Below are 17,158 nucleotides of genomic sequence, written 5' to 3'. Positions count from 1 at the left end.
CCAAATCCTTCACAGCCCGTCTTAATGCTGGGAAGGTCACGCAGTGCAAGCTCACCTTAGTGCCCCGTGGGTGGGCGGAAAGCCTGTCTGGCGAAAACTCAGTCTGAAGCTCACACGGTGAGGCGCTCCCAGGAGCTGGCTGTGTGCATGCCCTCTCGCGGCTCCTCTTCCCGCGGCGGCTCGGTGTGCTCGGGGCCGGGCGGCTGCGCGCTTCCTCTCCACGAGCTTTGCCTGCTGTTGTGCTGTGCGATGAAGCAGGGCACACACCCTAGCCTTCAGACCCCCATCCCTAAAAGCTGGGGGCAGCCACGCATCACCCCACAGGTGGGTCAGCCAGGAGAGGGCTCGGTGGGGCAGAGTCGGTGGCGCCTCACTGCCCAGGGAAGGCTCGGGAGGAGGGGAGTCCTAACGGGGAACAGGGTGTTTCAGCAAAGCCAGGAGAAGCATGGTGGGGGCCAGGGCTGCGAAGGTCAGCCCCCAGGGTGTTGGGGGCTGGTTGGATGTGAAGCCCGGGGATGGGGGACATGGCGAGGTCACTGCTGAGTTGAGACCTTGGGACTTGATCTGAGCTTGGCGTGGAGCTGGTGAAGGGTTTCAAGTCAGGCTGGGGTTGCCTTTTGGAAATGCTCCCAAGGGTGGGCAGAGGCACGGGGCATGGCTTGGCTTCAGGACATCATGGGCACCACAGAGGTCAGCCTCCAGGCGCCCAGGCCTGTGACAGGGGCTCCCCTATCCCTCCAGATGCAGTGACCCGCCCGTGTTGCTGGTCATACCAGAGACCGAAGGGTCAGCCCTTGTGCCATCTGACTCTTAGTCTCGTGAGGAAATAGGGACGACAGGACAGTCCAGGCAGGACCCGGGGTTTGGGAGCAGAGGCCAGCCAGGACCCCGAGACAGGTGGACCCAGGACGGGGGTCTGGGAGCAGAGGCCAGCCAGGACCCCTGAGACGGGTGGTCCCAAGACGGCCCTGGGGAATCTCGGGCGCCTTGTCCAGGTTCTCACAGAGAGAAGCCGGGTGGGCCTGCGTGTGTATGGGATCAGGTATGGGTCGTTGTGTTGGTTTCTCTGAGAACCAGTAGCCTCTGAAATCCTGTCTGAATTTAGAAACCGCTGTCGAGGACAGGTCAGTGGGAAAGACCAGGCTGCTGGTCCAATCTATGAAGAATTTAGAGGGTGAGTTTGCAGAAGCTGGGGCAGGGGAAAGCTGTCTTCAGGGGCTCGTCCCCTCTGCAGACGGCCTGGCTCCTCCCTGGGGTGGGGGTGGGGGTCACTGTCAGCACACGTCTGGTCCAGAGACGGTCGGTCGGGTAAACCCACGGGCGAGGACCAGCCGCAGGGTGGCCGGTGGCCTCAGCGTCAGGAGGGCTGGGGAGTCACACGTGGGGTCTGCCAGACTTCCCGGAGTGGGTGCTGATGCCAAGCGAGGAGTCCGAGTGACCAAGAATCCCCAGCTCCCACTGGGGAAACTGAGGCAGGCCCATCCTGGGAGACACAGGTCTCCTTTGCAGTCAAGTCCAGCTCAAGGACTCCAGGCAGCTTTGTCCACCCCTCCCTGCCCCTCAGACAGATTTGTACCACAGTCCAATGGCTCTGCAGCCACAGACACACATTTTAAAGGCCAGAAAGGAGCTGACTGAGCAGAGAAGAGGGAGAAGGTCTGTCCCACACGTGAGGACCCCAGAGGTGACGTGTGCTGTGGCAGGTGTGGGGACCCAGGCACTGCCAGTTAAAGGAGATGGGGGGGTGTGAGGTGGTGGTCAGGGAGGAGCCAGTTCTGGAGCGCTGTGCACCCCGTCAGAGCACACTGGAGGGCACAGGCAGGCAGAAGTCCCGTTGCTCACCACCAGCCTGTAACCAGCACTCTTGTCATCTAAAGGTCAGGTGTGTGGTCTGCGGAAACGTGACCAGCAGGTTACCCAGAGCCGGGACGGGAGACCAGCTCAGATGTGCAGATTTGGTTTTCTGATTTGGGCTCTAGACGTGTGACAACAGGACTGGCTCCCGCCGCCTGCTCATGTGCTGGCTTTGCGCTCAGCCCTTCACCCGCTCGTGGTACTGTTCATCCTCACGTCCACCCGTGAGGCCACTGCCCTGGTCGCCTACATGTCAGGTGATGAGACAGGCACCAGGTCACAGCTACCACTGAGGCAGAGGGCCTGGGGGCCGTGAGGTTCACCCCTCACCCGTCTCCTGGCCTGGGCCTCTGCGCTGAGAACCTGGCGTCTTCCTTGTGGACACTGAGGGCAGACTGACCTCTGTGCTTCTGTCTGGCTCTGATCCAGCCTCGGGGCTGGGGCCTCCTGTGAGCCACCTGATGGGGTCCTTGTGGCCTCTCTTAAGAGGCGGGCAGGCAGTGGAGAAAATTGAGGCTCAGGAGGGCAAGGCAAGTCCCTCAGCCCCCGGTGACCAGTGGCAGCCCTCGGACGTAAACGCAGCTGTGCCCCTGTTATTTGCACTGTCCCAAGGCTGCCCGCCTGGGCGGGGTGGAGCAACTGATGTATAATTGACACCAAGGTCCCCAGCGCCTTCCCGAGTCCATGTTTACAGCTTCCAGAAGCTGCCTGGTAGCTATTAAAAATACAGACTGAGAATAAGGCTTCCATCATTTCATCTAGTGCCACACACTCTGCTCTGCTGTGTAAATCAAGACACACGACCTGTGTGCAAAGGGGCGCTGGGCTCCCAGCCGCTGTAATTCAGGAGGAGAGCTGCTCGCTCCGACAGAGAGGTCTGCAAGCCGCAGCTCCCGCGGGCAGGGCTGTCACCCTTGTGGAAATTGTTATTCCTTTAGATGGAAAGGCTGCATGTGGTGCTTACCCGGCGATCAAACTGTAATTACAACTTGCAGCAACTTACAGCAGAATGTAAACAGTGAACGCACGGGCTGGGAGAGGAGGCGCCCTTCTGCAAGGCCGTGCCCTTGCGCCAGCGCCATGTAGTTGCCCGACACTGCTGGGCCACCAGCAGAGGACCCCAGGTGCCCCTCCCTCTCACTCTCTCTTCCTGAGGGGACATGGGCCTGCGGCTCAGGCTCAGACTCGGGTGAGCGGGTCCCCTTGGAGGTCAGGAGAGGCCAGGAGGGCGGCTGCTCTTGGATTTCAGTCTGAGGAGCCAGTCCAGGGACGGACAGAGCCCCGGATCAGTGATGGCGAGGAGCCCGTGGGACAGGACAGTGGCGTGCAGGAGGGCCCAGCTGAGCGAACTGGAGTAGAGCTGGAAATCAGGAGGGGCACCGGGTAAGCGACGAGAATGAGGGCCAGATGGGCGATGTGGAAAGTGATCGCAGGGAGGCCCGTATCGTTCAGGTGTCCTGCCCACGGCTGAACACAGAGGACCAGCCCGTCTTGTGTGGCACGAAGGGTGGGGCGGAGGACTCGTGAATTCCAGAAGGATTGTGAGAAGGTGGGAGGCTCCGGAGCCCTGGGGAGGCGAGGCTGCTTTCAGGAGGACGTGCTCTCGGGTGGGCCCCTGGAAGGCCCAGGGCAGAGGCAGGAGCGCACGGCAGGCAGAGGCTGCCAGTTTCTCTCACGGACTCTGTGTCTCTTCAGCAAACCTCTCTAGAGCCCCCCAAGGAGGGCTGTGCAGAACCACGACTCCCATCGCGTGGCAAAGAGGGGAGGGTCTAGTGGGCGGAGAATTGCTCACTGACAAGATGGCTGATAATGGCCACCACCCATGTCTGGGCCTGGAGAAGGCGCAGAGGGTCCAGTGTCCCTGCGGGACGGAGTGGGTGTGGGGGGCACTGGGAGAACTGTGGCTGCTGGAAGTGGGGGAGGGGAAGGAGTGGAGAGAGAGGCTGGAGGAAACAGTCAGGGAGGGGAGGTTTCCAAGCAAAGGAAACCCAGAGACACCAGCCCTCAAGCAGGTTGTCACAGGCCCCTGGCCGGCACGCAGGACATGCCCTCTCCATGCAGCCACCAGCGCTACACTACCCAGGGCACACAGATCCTTGAGCCCCCTTCACAGACAGGAAGACTGAGGCTCAAGGCCGTGCAGGTGGAACAAGCCGGGACTCAGGCCACCGCACCCCCACCTCCTGGCTAGGGGCCCACACCCTTCAGCCTCCTAGTGACCAGAGCTCCTCCCTGTCCCACCACCCGAGGGCTGTGCTCCTCGGCCCAGGGAAGGCCCTGTGCACGTGGTAGCCCCGTTAACGGCACAGGGTGGGGCTCCCCGATGCAGGACAGTCAAGGGAAGAAGGGGCCACAGGGAAACAGAGCAGCGTGAACAGAGGGGGACAGGTGGCAGACCCCATAACACCCTGTTTGATCTCACTGCACGTACAAAGTGCCTCAGCCTCCCACCCACACAGGTGGCCAGGGAGGAGCCACCCAGAGCCACACCTGGGCCACACGCAGATGTTGGAGACTCGCCACCAGCTGGGTGGCACATGGAGGGATGGCTGGTCCCCTAATCTGGACAGGGCACGGGGAGGGTGTGGCTGGGCTACCATGCAGGTTGGGCTGGCCTGGCAGGGCGGGTGGGGCGGGCGGCAGGGAGGAGTCTCCTGGGTCTCGGCAGAGGCCAGCGTCTCCCCAGGAGCAATCGTACCTGGGGCCGGCCCTGGCCACTGTCAGGAGGGACCGCAGAGGGCTGAAGGCCCCGCCGCGGGGCCGGACACCCCTGGCCACCGCTCTCAGACCTGCCCGAGGGGCCTGGCAAGACGGCTGAGGGAGCTGCCAGGGAGGTGAGCTACGTGTGCACGTGCGAGTGTACATGCGTGTACATGTGTGAGCGCCCACAGGAGAGGCGCGGTGTCCAGCCTGCGGCCCCCGCACTCCTGGAGAAAAGCGCCCACACCTTGAAACTCTGGGACTCGCAGCCGCTTTGCCCGCCCCCGCCCCCACCACCTCTACCCCAGTCTATATCCCCTCCCAGGCCCCAGGATGCCACCTGCTGACCAAAAAGGGTCTCAGGCCAGCCTGGCCGGGCCAGGCCCCGGTCAGCACCCCTGCCCCAGCTCCGCACGGAAGGGGGCCCCGCAGGGCACGCACGCGGGGCTGGCAGCTCGCTCTGGGGCTACGGGCAGGTTCAGACACGCCCTCCGTGGGGACTGAGGCGGCAGGCCTGGGGGAGGGACTCGGCCTGGCATGAGGAGGGCAGAGGACGGGAGGAAAGGAGCCAAGTCCCCGAGCCCCGTGTGGTTCTGCCGGGCGGCAGGACCGGGCTGGGCAGCCCTGCAGCCCCGAAGCTGAGGAGGCCCACCACGTGCCCCGGCTGGCGGGGCCCCCGGCCGAGCGGCCCGGCTGCAGCAGCCCGCAGCCACCTTTGAGAAGAACGGGCACCCCCCTTGCCCACCGAGTCCCCACTCCGACCAGCGTGGACCTGTTGCCCACGGCTGCTCAGTCCCCGGTGGAAACTGAGACTCAGGCCCACGGTTTGTCCAAAGTCACAGACTCGGTGAGGGGCCAGGCCAGGGGCCCAACCCACGTGTCTGACCCAGGGCCCTGCTCCTCCCGGCTTTGGGGCCCAGGGTCCTGGCCTAGTGGGGAGCCGGCACCTCGGCCTCCAGGAGGCAGAACGTTCCCTCCTGCCCCCGTGCAAGGACTCTCCAAACCAGAGTGGAAGGGTACTGCCATCGCCTGCCCCCCGAGGCCCAGAGGAAGGGAAGGGGCAGCTCAGGGTCCCCAGGCTGGTGGGTTCCAGGCCGGGAGTCACCATCCACAGCCTGAAGGGTAGGGTGGGAGGGGGCCTGTCTAGTCATCCCAGCTCAGGCCGCAGTGGGTAGAGTTGAGTTAGTGGCCATCGTATGGGCCACCGCAGCCACCCAGGGGCAGATCCTGTCCCCCACTCCCTGGGCACCAGCAGGTGAGGGCCCCAGGGGTAGAGCCAAAGGATGCTGGTGGGCCGGCCTGGGGCACTGAGGTGTCAGGACACACCTACCACCCTGTCCCCCAGCCCTGTCTCTGCCAGCCCAAAGTGGGCAGCTCTCAGCTGCTGAAAGGGCCTGGGGAGGGGAAGGAGGAAAGGGAGAGTCTGTCCCCTGTGGGAGAGCAGCCCCGTGTCCCCAGGTGGCAGGCCTGGCACAGCAGGGGAGCCTTCAAGGAGGATCATGCCGCCCCGAGGCCAAGAGCCCCGGGCATTAGGTCACTGGGGTGAAAGGGAAGTGTTGGGATGGGGGCGTTGAGGTCTGGGACTGGCCTGTGGATTCTTGGCCACCCCACAGTCTGACCAGGAGCTGCCAGGAGCCCTGACACCTGGCCAGAAAACAGTGGTCAAAGGCCTCAGCTGCCTGCATCCAGGTGGGCAGGTCTGTCCTGTGACAGGCTTGGTCAGCGTCCAGCCCCAGGAAGGGAAATCAGGCCTGGTCAGCCTGGCCGCCTCTCCTGAGTGTGACAGCAGCCACCAGGGGTGGGGCCTCACTGGGCCAGAGAGTCCCATGGGTGGCCAAGGGGTCAGTGTCTCCCTGGCCCTTCCCAGGACTGGAGTGCTGGGGCCCTTGTGTCCCCAGACCCAGGACCCTTTGTCCATTGGGCACGGGTTCGGCACGGCCCAGCCCCCTCCCTCTGCCCTGGAGAAGCAGCACCTTGCCCACCCACGGCGCCCTGCTTGCTCACGGGCCACGCCTGATATGTGGCCTGCTGCGGGGTCTGGGCCCTGGGAGGGCCCTGCGGCCGGGAGCCTTCCCCTGAGCTCCAGACAAGGCAAGTGCGGGTTGTCCCAGACCCCTGGGGACGGCAGGGCCCTGCATGCCATACCCTGGGGAGGGCTGGAGGCCCCAAACTCACCTTTACAGACGCGAAAGCAGGGGCCCAGAGAGGGGAGGGGGCCTGCCAGGGTGGCTGAGACCATGGGCCGGATGGACAGCTGAGTACCGAGGCTGCCTCTGGAGCGACCCGGTCAGGAAGCCAGAGAGGAGAGGGGGCCAGGAGGATCTGGGCCCACACCTGCAGGTCTCGGCACCGGCTGGGCTCTGGTGCTGTGGGCAGGTGGGGCTTGGGGGGAGCACAGGGCTCGTAGGAACTCGCGTTGGCTGGAGACAGTTTAGAGCACATTGGCCGCACCTGCCGGGCCGAGTGGACGCCCACGTGCACGCTCGCTCCCTTCGCCCCGGGGCTGGGATGGGCAAGGCACCAGGTTCCCGATGGTCCTGGGGGATTTGAAGCAGTGATGGGAGAGGGGAGGTGACATCCGAGAGGGCGGGACAAGGGGGAGAGTCGGCACAGAGGGCTCCTGGCAGAGCTTGGAGGAGGCCGTACAGGGCAGCAGGAAGTTGGGGACAGGGCCCCGGGGCTTTATGTGAGTCAGGATCACGACTTCAGGGCATGTCTGAGGGACTCCCCAGCTGTGGACGGAGAGGAGGGGGATCAGGGTGGGTGTCCCCATAGACAGCCTCCCCCTGGACCCCTGGGGGACCCTGGAAACATGGATGAGCCCCTCTGAGCTCCCAACTCCCACCCCTAAAAGGGGTCTTGACCCTGTGACTTAGGGCCACGGGGAGAGTTGGGCGTCAGGAAGGACAGGGTATGTGTGGGCCCCTGACGGGTGCAGGGCAGGCACTGCGTCCTGGTGGCCACAGCAGCACATGCCCGTTTGTGTAGGGAGTGGAGCCAAGAGCCGGCCGAGGCCCCCACTCCCCCGCCCCCTCCAGGAGCCCTGGCGGGCGAGCCCCTTCCCAGGGCCTTGGCCACCTGAGCTGACCTCTGCGGTGGCCGCAGGCCGAGGGTCACCACTGCAAGGTAGGGAAGCAGTTGCATCTGGGACTGCGGAGAGATTGTCCATAGTGTGAATGTGGGCTAGCATTGTAATTAAATGCATTTAATTTGAAGAAGAAAAAATTGGCAGAGGGCTGACCATGGGGCAGGTGAGCTGAGCCCCGAAGCAGGACCAGTGGCCTGTCACTCACCCACACCCCCGGCAAAAAGACAGAAATGTTTCCAGTGCAGCTCTTGGGGACTGGGGCTTTTTAAATGGTGGTGACACTCTCCTAGTGGAGGTATTCATTTGTAAGTGTCATTTAATACCCACACAATGTTGTGCAACTGCCACCTCTGTCTCCTTCCAGAACTTTCCAGCACCCTAAATGGAACCTGTGCCCCCTATGGAGGCACAGCCCACTCTGGCCCACTGCAGACCCCTCCCACCTGCCTCGGGGCCAGGCCGCTGCTGCCTGGCCTTCTGGTGCAGGCCGGTGAGGGCACCCAGTGGCCAGCAGGTTCCTGGGAGCCAGCTGCTGCCAAGCACACAGCCAGGGGAGGGATCCAGTGTCGACGGGGGAGGGGCAGCCCTCCGCTCCTCCCCCTCGGCCTCCGCCCCTCCCTGCGGCCAAGCACTCAGGTGGGCCACAGGGGAGGAGAGATGGTGGCCATCCCTCCCCAGGCCTGGCACAGAAAGTAGCCTGGCCCCACCCCCCACTGGGGCCAACAGTGGGGCCCACGTGGCCACGCCAATGACCAGCTAGGCTTCTCTGGAGGCCGGGCCTCCCAGGGCCTACCCGGGAGCTTCCTGCCTGAGAGGTAGGTGCTGGGCCCTGTGACCAAGTCTGCAGGGAGTGGTGGAGGCCTTGAGTGTGGGAGGAGGGAGGTGCCCAGTGCCCCAGCAGGTTGGCACGCAGCTGAAGACCAGGCACCCAGGGCGAGCGAGCGGGCTGGGGTGGCCCAGGGCCCGGCCGAGCTGGGCGCCCCGACGGTCGGTCAGACAGGTCCGGTGTGTGCCGGGCTGCCCTCCCCCACCTCCCCCGCTGCTGTGGACCTTGCCAGCCTGGCTGGCTTCCCAGACTCCACCCCGAGCAGGCAGGGCAGCGTGGGCTCCCCGACTTTCTCAGATGTCTTTGGTCCCTACATGAGGGCTCCCCAACAGCCCAAGATGCCAGAGATAGGGACCAGCCTAGGTCACAGTCAGGCAGCCGGTGTCCTTGCCCAGGTGACCGAGCCCCGGGCCCGGGCCTCACAGTTGGGTTCTTGCACCTGGAGGGCTGCCCAGAGTCAGGGAGAGTGGGCTGGAGGGCCAGACCGGGACTCCCACAGAAGGGACGGTGACCGAAACCCAGCACGGCCGGCTCAGCTCAGCCCCCTCCCCCTAGCTCCCTCCCCGTTGCTGGCACTGGGGCTGCTTCCAGCGCCTGGGTGTACCTTTGCCCTCAGTCCTCCCTGTCTCTGTCTTCCCTGCTTCTGCAGATGACTAATGCCTCAGGGCCCGCGGGAACCCCGCTGGTGTTGGCAACCTGGCCGCAGCTCAGCCTCCCCCGAGCCATACCCCCCGGGCAGCAGATGGACCACATGGGGAACGGCTCCCAGGCTGCCTCACAGCTCTTCCTCACCACCCCGCTGGCCCGCGGCATCTCAGGCATCTTCGTGTGGACCGCCTTGCTGCTCACCTGCCACCAGGTAAACCCTCCCCTCTGCACCTCCCTGGGGCCCTGCTCTCTGGGAGCCACAGCTCAGCCCGGCCCGGCTGGCCCAGCTCGGGTGGTGGGACCGCAGGTGATGGCCTCAGGGCAGACCTCAGAGACCAGGTTGGCCGGAGGAACAGTGCCCAGGGGCTTGCAGAGGCTGTACCACACCAGGCGCAGGGGCAGGGGAGTGGGGGCCGGGACTGAAGGTGGGCAGTCTCTGCCAGGCAGAGGGAAGAGCTCTAGTCGGGCACAGGCGGGGCATTTTGTCAGCCCCTCAGCCTGTTCGCTGAGGTCAGCAGATTGTCCCGTTTGACAGACAAGAAGACTGAGGCTAGGAGAGGCCGGGGGACTTTCCAGGCTCACGTAACTGGGAGGGGAAAGGTCCCTCCCTCCAAGAGGTGCAGATTTCTGGGAAGCTGGTGAGGGCTGGGACCTGGCTCTGTAGGGAGTGAGCCAGCAGCCAGTAGCCAGGAGCCAGGAATAAGGTCAGAGCTTGGCTGGAGTGGACAGGGCCCCAGGGGAAGCAGAGGAGACAAGTAGCCCCCCAGATGACCAGGGAGCCCCAGAGCAGGCAGCCAGAAGTGGTGCCTGAACACAGGGCTGGGCATAGGGTCCTGAGACTCTCAGACAGCAGGCTGGCCCAGGGAGCACCTGGAGAGGCATGAGCAAGGCTGGGAGGGAGGGCCACCTGGACTGGAGGCACTCGGGACCCATAAATGGGACCTAGATCATTGTGCAGGAGTCTGGCGTTCAGCCCAGAGTGATAGGGAGCCAGGGGGGGCTGTTGTCGAGGAACAGGGGGCAGGCCTGCCCTGCAGGACAGCTCAGCAGTCCCTGGTGTTGGGAGTGGATTGGCGGGGTGAGCCTGGGGCGGGGGCGGTCAGGAGCCTGGCTGGTGGGGAAGTGGGTGGCTAGAGGCATCCAAGGCTGGGCGGTGGGGGCGGATGCCTCTCTCAGTGAGAGCTGCCCACCATGTGGCCTGAGTCCAGGTGTGGCCTCAGATATCCAGAATATAAGGTGGAGACAAGTGTATTAGGGTGGCCCAGGCTGAATAAGGTGCAGCTAGAGCAGTGGGAGGAGGCAGTCCCTTCCTGTTGGGATCATCAAGGAGGACTTCCTGGAGGAGGCAATATTTGCCCTAAGTCTTACCAAGCTGTCCTGGAGCATGCGGACAGGTAGACTGGACAGGTAGGTGGTGTGTCTGCATTTGCACAGAGGCCATGCCTTGCTCCCTGGTGGCAGAATGACTTAGGTCTGGCAGAGGCTGTGATTTATAGGACAAGAGGCAGCGAGGGGCACAGGCACCCGGAGTCCTGGCTCCAGGAGGTCCCAGTCCTAGCCACAGTCTGGGCCTCGGCTTCCCTTCTGTCCAGCCCTGAGTGTCTGTAATTATGGGGACCAGCTGTGTGCATGTGTCTGTATCCCAGGGTCCTAGGGCCCCACAGCTCGGTCAGGGCTGACGGAGACCCTGTGGGTGCAGGTCCCAGGCCCTACCTCGCTTCTACCCTGCCCCCCACCCCACCCCCAGCCAGGATCTCCATGGCCTGAGGAGTCCCACACTCTCCACCCATTCAGAACCCAAGCAGAGAGGGACTCAGCCCCTCACTTAAAGATAGGGAACTGAGGCCAGATAGGACAGCAGCTTGCCAAGGCCACCTAGCCAGGCAGTGCAGCACCAGGAGCAGAAGTCGCCCCCCCCCCCCCCCCCCCCCCGTTACTGCTTAGGCCGTGCACTTCCTGCCACACCAGCTGGGGAGGGAGGGGCTGATAAGGAGCAGGCTTCTGACCCAGCCTGCTCCGCCACTCCCTGTGCTGTGCCTCTGCACACAGCCTGCCCTTTCTCCACCTCTGCTCATGGCACCTCCTCCAGGAAGCCTTCCAGAGGTGCTTGGGACCACAGCCGCCTGTTTGCCTGGCTCCCTGGGCCTCTTCCTCTCAAAGACCCTGTCACTGTTCGTTCATGTCCTCGTAGGAAGTAGGGAAGGTCCAGGAAGGTTGACAGATGAAGGTGATGGGCAGCCATCTTTTCCTGTTTCCAGGGATGAGTCAGGGATGAGTCAGGGATGTCTTTGCCTCCATTTTGACCTGCTTTTTCACACCGGGGGTCCCACCCCGTTTGTCATCCCGATGTGAGGAATTCCATCGGAGCACTTCCCCACGTTGGCGTCTGGGACGCCACGGTCACTGGCGGTGGGGCAGCCTGTGTCGCAGTCACCGCCCGGCCCACTGCTGGTCTCCGGGGTGTCCCTGTGGTGAACATCCCATCTTTGTTTGTGAATGAAGCCATCCACATCCACGGGACAAAGGGGTCAGACCGTGTCAGCCCTCTCACCGCCCCCACGTCCGAGTGACAAACTGCTTTCCCCCAGGCGGGGTCATGGCTGGGACATTCTCGTCAAATGAACAGTGAGCGAGGTGGACAAGGGGACGAGTGAGCGAGGGGACAGTGAGCGAGGCAGATGAGGGGACGAGTGAGCGAGGGGACAGTGAGTGAGTGAGCGCGGGGGCGAGCGCCTGCTCCCGCAGCAGAGGACCAGCTGGACCGGGTGCAGGGAGGCTCACGGGGCGGGCTGCCGTCTGCCCGCCAAGCCTGCCGTGTTCCGCGCCCAGATCTACCTGCACCTGCGCTCCTACACGGTCCCCAACGAGCAGCGCTACATCGTCCGCCTGCTCTTCATCGTCCCCATCTACGCCTTCGACTCCTGGCTCAGCCTCCTGCTGCTGGGGGGCCACCAGCACTACGTCTACTTTGACTCCGTGCGGGACTGCTACGAAGGTGAGCACCTAGGTCCTGAGTGGGTCCTGGAGAGGCCCGAGGCTGGGCCGAGCGAGGGGCTCCCCAGGGCACCCCATCCTCCTGGCCTGAGTCTAGGTCAGTGATGCCCCGAGGGGAGGGGCTGCCTGCCAAGGAGGGGCTCGCAGGCATGGAATACTAGACCCCCGGGCTCCCAAGGAGGGTGTAGGGGCTGCTGCTGGGCTTGCCCAGAGCCCCGGGCGGGGAAAACCGGCCAGCAAAGGGGTGGGGGCGATCAGAACCATCGTGGCTGGTGCAGGCCCCGCCCACACCGGGGATGGCACCTGGTCCCAGACCCCAGCTGGGAGCCCTTGGGAGGAGAGGGTCCCGGCATGTGGCCTGAAACCCAGCTTGTCCTCCGGGAAATCGGCGCCAAGGAGGTCTGTGTGGTCGGGGGCGGGGGAGGGCGTCACGCAGGCCGGGCGCCCTCGTGGACCCCCGGCTCACTGCCACCCCCTCCCCTCTGCTCTGCAGCCTTTGTCATTTACAGCTTCCTGAGCCTCTGTTTCCAGTACCTGGGGGGTGAGAGCGTCATCATGGCTGAGCTTCGGGGGCAGCCCATCCAGTAAGCGGCCCCCAGCGGCCCCTCGACGCCCAGGGTGGGGCAGCCGGGCCAGCCTGGGGGCGTGTCCTTGGGGACAGGCTCAGGGACTTCCACACCCCAGGCCCAGCTTCGTCTACGGCACCTGCTGCCTTCGGGGCGTGTCCTACTCCATCGGGTTTCTGCGCTTCTGCAAGCAGGTGAGGCCCGCCCGCCCAGCCTCCCGCGGAGCGAGCAGCCTCCCCGCCCAGCGGCCCCGCCTCCGTTCCCGGGCTCATCGGCTCCGCCCCTGCCCCTCACGCCCCTCCCCACCCCAGGCCACGCTGCAGTTCTGCGTCGTGAAGCCGGCCATGGCCTTGGTCACCATCATCCTGCAGGCGTTTGGCAAATACCACGATGGGGACTTCAAGTAAGGCCGGGCTGCTGTGCAGGCAGGGAGGGGGTGGCCGGGCCGGCCTAGGGGTTCATGGAAGGTGGGCAGGACTCAGCAGGGCCAAGTTCCTTCCCTTCCCCATCTTTTCGGGAAACGCTAGGGTGAGGCCGTGGCAAACAGACCCAGAAGGGTGGTCCCCTTGTCACACGTGTGCCCTGAGGGCCCAGGGCTGCACGGCCCGCAGGGCTGGGTTTGGATGTAAGGGCACTCTGGCCAAGGGAGCCTAGCTCTGCCCTGGGACGTGCCCTGTGCTGGGTCCACACCCCCCACACGCATGCTCACATACATGCACCTGTGTGTACCGTGGGCTCTCAGCGGGAACACACTCATGTGCGTGTGCACACACATGCTCACGGCTGCACGTGTGTGCACACACATGCGCACTCATACGGTCACAGGCGCATGCGGGCACCCACACATGACTGTGGGTCCACATGGGTCCGTGGGCAGGAGGAGGGCGCAGCCGGGCTCCTGCCTGAAAAGGGGCTGAATCTGGAGACAGGAGGCCGGCAGGGGAGGCTTTGCAGGGAAAACAACCTCGTGTCCTTACTGACTCAACACGGGATCCCTGGAGGCCCCCTGCTGGCGCCCCTCAAGCTCCTCAGCCGCCCCTGTCCCCCTCGGGTGACAGCTGCTGGTGCCCAGGAAGGGGGCACAGGCCGATGGCCCAGCAGGTATGGGCGGGGAGGGGACAAGGGGGTGCGGGGCCCGCCCTAACCCCAGGCGCCTGCTCTGGCCCCCAGCGTCCACAGCGGCTACCTGTACGTCACACTCATCTACAACGCTTCCGTCAGCCTGGCCCTCTACGCCCTGTTCCTTTTCTACTTCGCCACCAAGGAGCTCCTGCGGCCCTTCGAGCCTGTCCTCAAGTTCCTCACCATCAAGGCCGTCATCTTCCTCTCTTTCTGGCAGGGTGGGTGGGGCTGCTGAGGCGGGGGCTAGAGCCCAGACGGCTGGTCCACACCCCACACCCCACCTCCACCACTGGTTCTCTGGGTGCCCTCGGGCCCCGCTGTTCCCTGGCTACAGCAGCCGGCTCCGCGGGAGGCTGGGTGCAGGGGAAGTGGCGGGTTCCCCAGCCAGCAGGTCTGGCCTGGCGTCGGGGGAGAGAACATGCAGCGGGGCGATGGAGCCCTGCCCCAGCCCCCACTTTTCAGAGGACAGTGACGGGGTGGGGCCAGGGAGAGGTCCAGACAGGCACTTGGGGAGTTCTTGGGTATCTGCTGTGCCAGGGCCCCAGCCCTGAAGGCGCCCGTCCCCTCTGAACCCCAGGCCCTGCAGACCCCCGCCAAGCCCATGAGGCTGGCCTCGGCGGGAACTCTTGGCTGGGGTCAGCTCTGGTCCGGACTCCCGTCCGGGCGGGTGTCCGAGTGGCTGTCATCATCCCCCAGGGATGCTGCTGGCCATCCTGGAGAGGTGTGGGGTCATCCCTGAGGTCCAGGTCATCGATGGGGCCAGGGTGGGGGCCGGCACGCTGGCTGCTGGCTACCAGAACTTCATCATCTGCATCGAGATGCTCTTTGCCTCCATCGCCCTGCGCTATGCCTTCACCTGCCAGGTGTACTCGGAGAAGAAAGAGAACTTTCCAGGTATGCTGGGCCCTGCCAGCCCCGGGGACAGTGCGGGTGTGGGCCTGAGGTGGGGCAGGTCCAGCCCCGCCGTCCTCTGTCCTCCATCCTGCACACAGTCCCTGGAGACATCAACTTGATGGCAGGGAGACAGCCCCACAGGAGGACCGCGGCTCCAGACGGGTGCCTCACCTGCATGTGGCCCAGGGAAAGAGACCAGGCAGGCCGGCCGCAGGGGCCAGCGGGCAGGTGGTCTGAGCTCTGAGTGAGATGGGCCAGACCGGGGTTTGGGCCCCACGGTCCCTTGGTGATAGGGGCTTGGTGCCACCTGAGCCTGGGGTACCCCATCTACCACACCCCAGTGCCCAGGCCCCTGGTGGGAGAGGCCAGATGCTGGCTCGTGCTGGCGGCCCTCATGGATGGCCTGTTTGGGGAGGGCTGGCCTGAGCCGGGTGTGGCTGGTGAAGGGTTCACCCCAGGGCAGAGAGAAGATGGGAGCCAGCCAGGGCATCTTCTCCTCTGCAAACCCTGGCAGGGGGGCTGGGCTGGGGTGGAGAAGCTGGGCTGAGACGGGGTCCCTGGGACTCACCCTCTGCTGGCTGAGGCCAGGACCTGGAGATGCAGGAGCCCCGGCCCTGGGCAGCCCTGAGGTTGGTGGGGAGCAAGGCCAGGTCCCCGGGGCTGGCTGTGCGGTGGAGAGACGGCGGGGCCCCAGGAGCACCACTGCCCTGGCCCACACGCTGCCTGCCCCCAGCCCCCACGGCACCCATGCAAAGCATCTCCAGTGGCCTCAAGGAGACCATGAGCCCGCAGGACATCGTGCAGGACGCCATCCACAACTTCTCACCCGCCTACCAGCAGTACACGCAGCAGGCCACGCATGAGGCCCGGGGGCCCGGCCAGGGCAGGGACCCCTCACCCAGCACCCACCCCAGCGTGGACAGTGGCTCCGGCAGCGGGGGCAGGAAGAGCCGCAACATAGAGAAGAGGATGCTGATCCCCGAGGAGGAGCTGTAGGGGGTGCCTCGGGGTCACCAACCCAGGAAAGGACAGGGCCCCTCACCCACGAACCATCTTGCCAAAGGTCAGGCCTCTCCTGGGCACATCCTGCCAGACCCACGGAGCCCACATCCCAGCCTACCTCTGGACAGTGCAGCGGGTCGCTTGGTGGCCCTGCCAGGCACCCAGGTGCCACACCATCACCTGGTGGGCCCACGGCCCCGGAAGAGGGCACCTGAGCCTGTCTGACAAGCCCTGGGACCTGCTGGGCTCAGCTGACCATCAGGCCCCATGGGGCAGGGAGCCAGCGTGGCTTCCCTGGATGGACAGATCCCCAGCCAGGCAGCTGTGGGAGGACGGTCAGGGAGAGCGGGGCAGGCCAGCCCCGAAGGCCCTAGAGCTGCAGGCCTTGCAGGCAGGAGGGCACCACGCGGGCTGCGTAGGTGGGGTGACTACGAGCCTCGCTGTGGCCCCACGGAGGGAGGGCCGAGGCCAGCCCGCCATGTCAGCGGCCCCCACTGGGGGGCTGTGCCTGATGTGGGTCTGGGAGATGCTGGGGCCGCTCCTGGAGGGCGCCTGGCGTCCAGTGAATCACGCTCATTTATACATAAAGAGTCTAGGTTTTTCTAGTGACTCCTGGGGCCTATGTCCCTGCAGGGTCGGCTCCGCTGAATGAGGGAGGCGGTGAGCCCACTGTGCTAAGCCTGGGTGTAGGGGCAGGGTCCCCGCCCACCCCGGGGCCGCAGCTCCGAGCAGGCAGACCTCGAGCTGGGAGACGTGAGGCGGAACAGCCCTCCCTGCACGGCCACCAGAGCCGGGCCCTCGGCTTCCTCAGTGTTAGGGGCCTCGTGCCAGCCCTGCCCGCACTGGATTGACGAGGCCAAGGTGGGGCTCGTACCTGGAGCCTGCCTCCCCAGACCTCTCGCCCGGTGCCAGAGAGCTGAGGGAGTCTGGGACGCAGGAGAGGGGACAGCAGCAGCAGGGAGTGAGGGCGGGCCCTGGATGTCAGGGGCCACCACGTGGGGAGGGGGCAGCAGGGGTGAAGAGGCAGCTGCGGGTTGCAGGTCTGTCCAGTGTGTCTGGGGTGCTCAGTAGGGTGGGGTGGGAGCCAGGGGAAGGTGCAGGGTGGTGGGCAGCGGCCCAGGTGCCTGAGGCTCAGCAGGCAGGCGTGGGGGGGGTGGGCAGCACTGTGGCAGGAAGGCCTGGGGCACCACTGAGCCGCAAGCCTCCCGCGCCTCTAGGCCGCCAGCTCCCACATCACCAGGGAAAGAGAGAAAAGTGTCGAAGGTCTCGGAGAGACTCATCAGGGTGGGAACTGCCTGACAATCCAGGCCAGAGTCGGGTCACCCCCTCCCCCTTGCTCCCTGGGCCGGGGGACACGGGACTCAAGGCCAGCAGCCTCTCCCAGGGCCCAGCCAGCTGCCTGATAAGATAGGCCAGCCTCCTCCCCGCTGCCCGCTGGAAAGTCCCCGGTTGCCTTATCGTGCC

The 17,158-nt window shown here is 65.1% G+C and overlaps 1 protein-coding gene across 8 annotated transcripts; it reads left to right on the top strand.

The window, feature by feature from the left end:
- The first annotated feature begins 134 nt into the window (after positions 1–134).
- Positions 135–16,303, top strand: TMEM184A (transmembrane protein 184A). Of its 8 annotated transcripts, XM_045504426.2 has the most exons (9): positions 135–324; positions 9,118–9,327; positions 11,946–12,111; positions 12,604–12,694; positions 12,795–12,870; positions 12,988–13,079; positions 13,847–14,016; positions 14,495–14,692; positions 15,426–16,303. In XM_045504426.2, exons 1-9 carry the CDS (start codon positions 148–150, stop codon positions 15,686–15,688), a joined length of 1,443 nt encoding a protein of 480 aa, XP_045360382.2. In that variant the 5' UTR covers positions 135–147; the 3' UTR covers positions 15,689–16,303. The 8 variants fall into 8 exon arrangements, with proteins under 8 accessions (XP_045360382.2, XP_045360370.2, XP_074201615.1 ...); XM_045504414.2 differs by having other exon boundaries at positions 12,795–13,079; XM_074345514.1 differs by having other exon boundaries at positions 12,795–13,079; positions 14,791–15,568.
- The last annotated feature ends 855 nt before the right edge of the window (positions 16,304–17,158 follow it).

Source organism: Camelus bactrianus, chromosome 18, assembly GCF_048773025.1.
Source record: "Camelus bactrianus isolate YW-2024 breed Bactrian camel chromosome 18, ASM4877302v1, whole genome shotgun sequence".
Lineage (NCBI taxonomy): Eukaryota > Metazoa > Chordata > Mammalia > Artiodactyla > Camelidae > Camelus > Camelus bactrianus.
This window is presented reverse-complemented; position numbering and strand designations above follow the sequence as displayed.

Coding starts and splice junctions, on each gene's coding strand:
- TMEM184A (XM_045504414.2), top strand. CDS start 148: ATGCCCTCTCGCGGCTCCTCTTCCCGCGGCGGCTCGGTGTGCTCGGGG. Junction 12,695..12,794: donor CTTCGGGGGCAGCCCATCCA/GTAAGCGGCCCC, acceptor TCCACACCCCAG/GCCCAGCTTCGTCTACGGCA. Junction 13,080..13,846: donor TACCACGATGGGGACTTCAA/GTAAGGCCGGGC, acceptor TCTGGCCCCCAG/CGTCCACAGCGGCTACCTGT.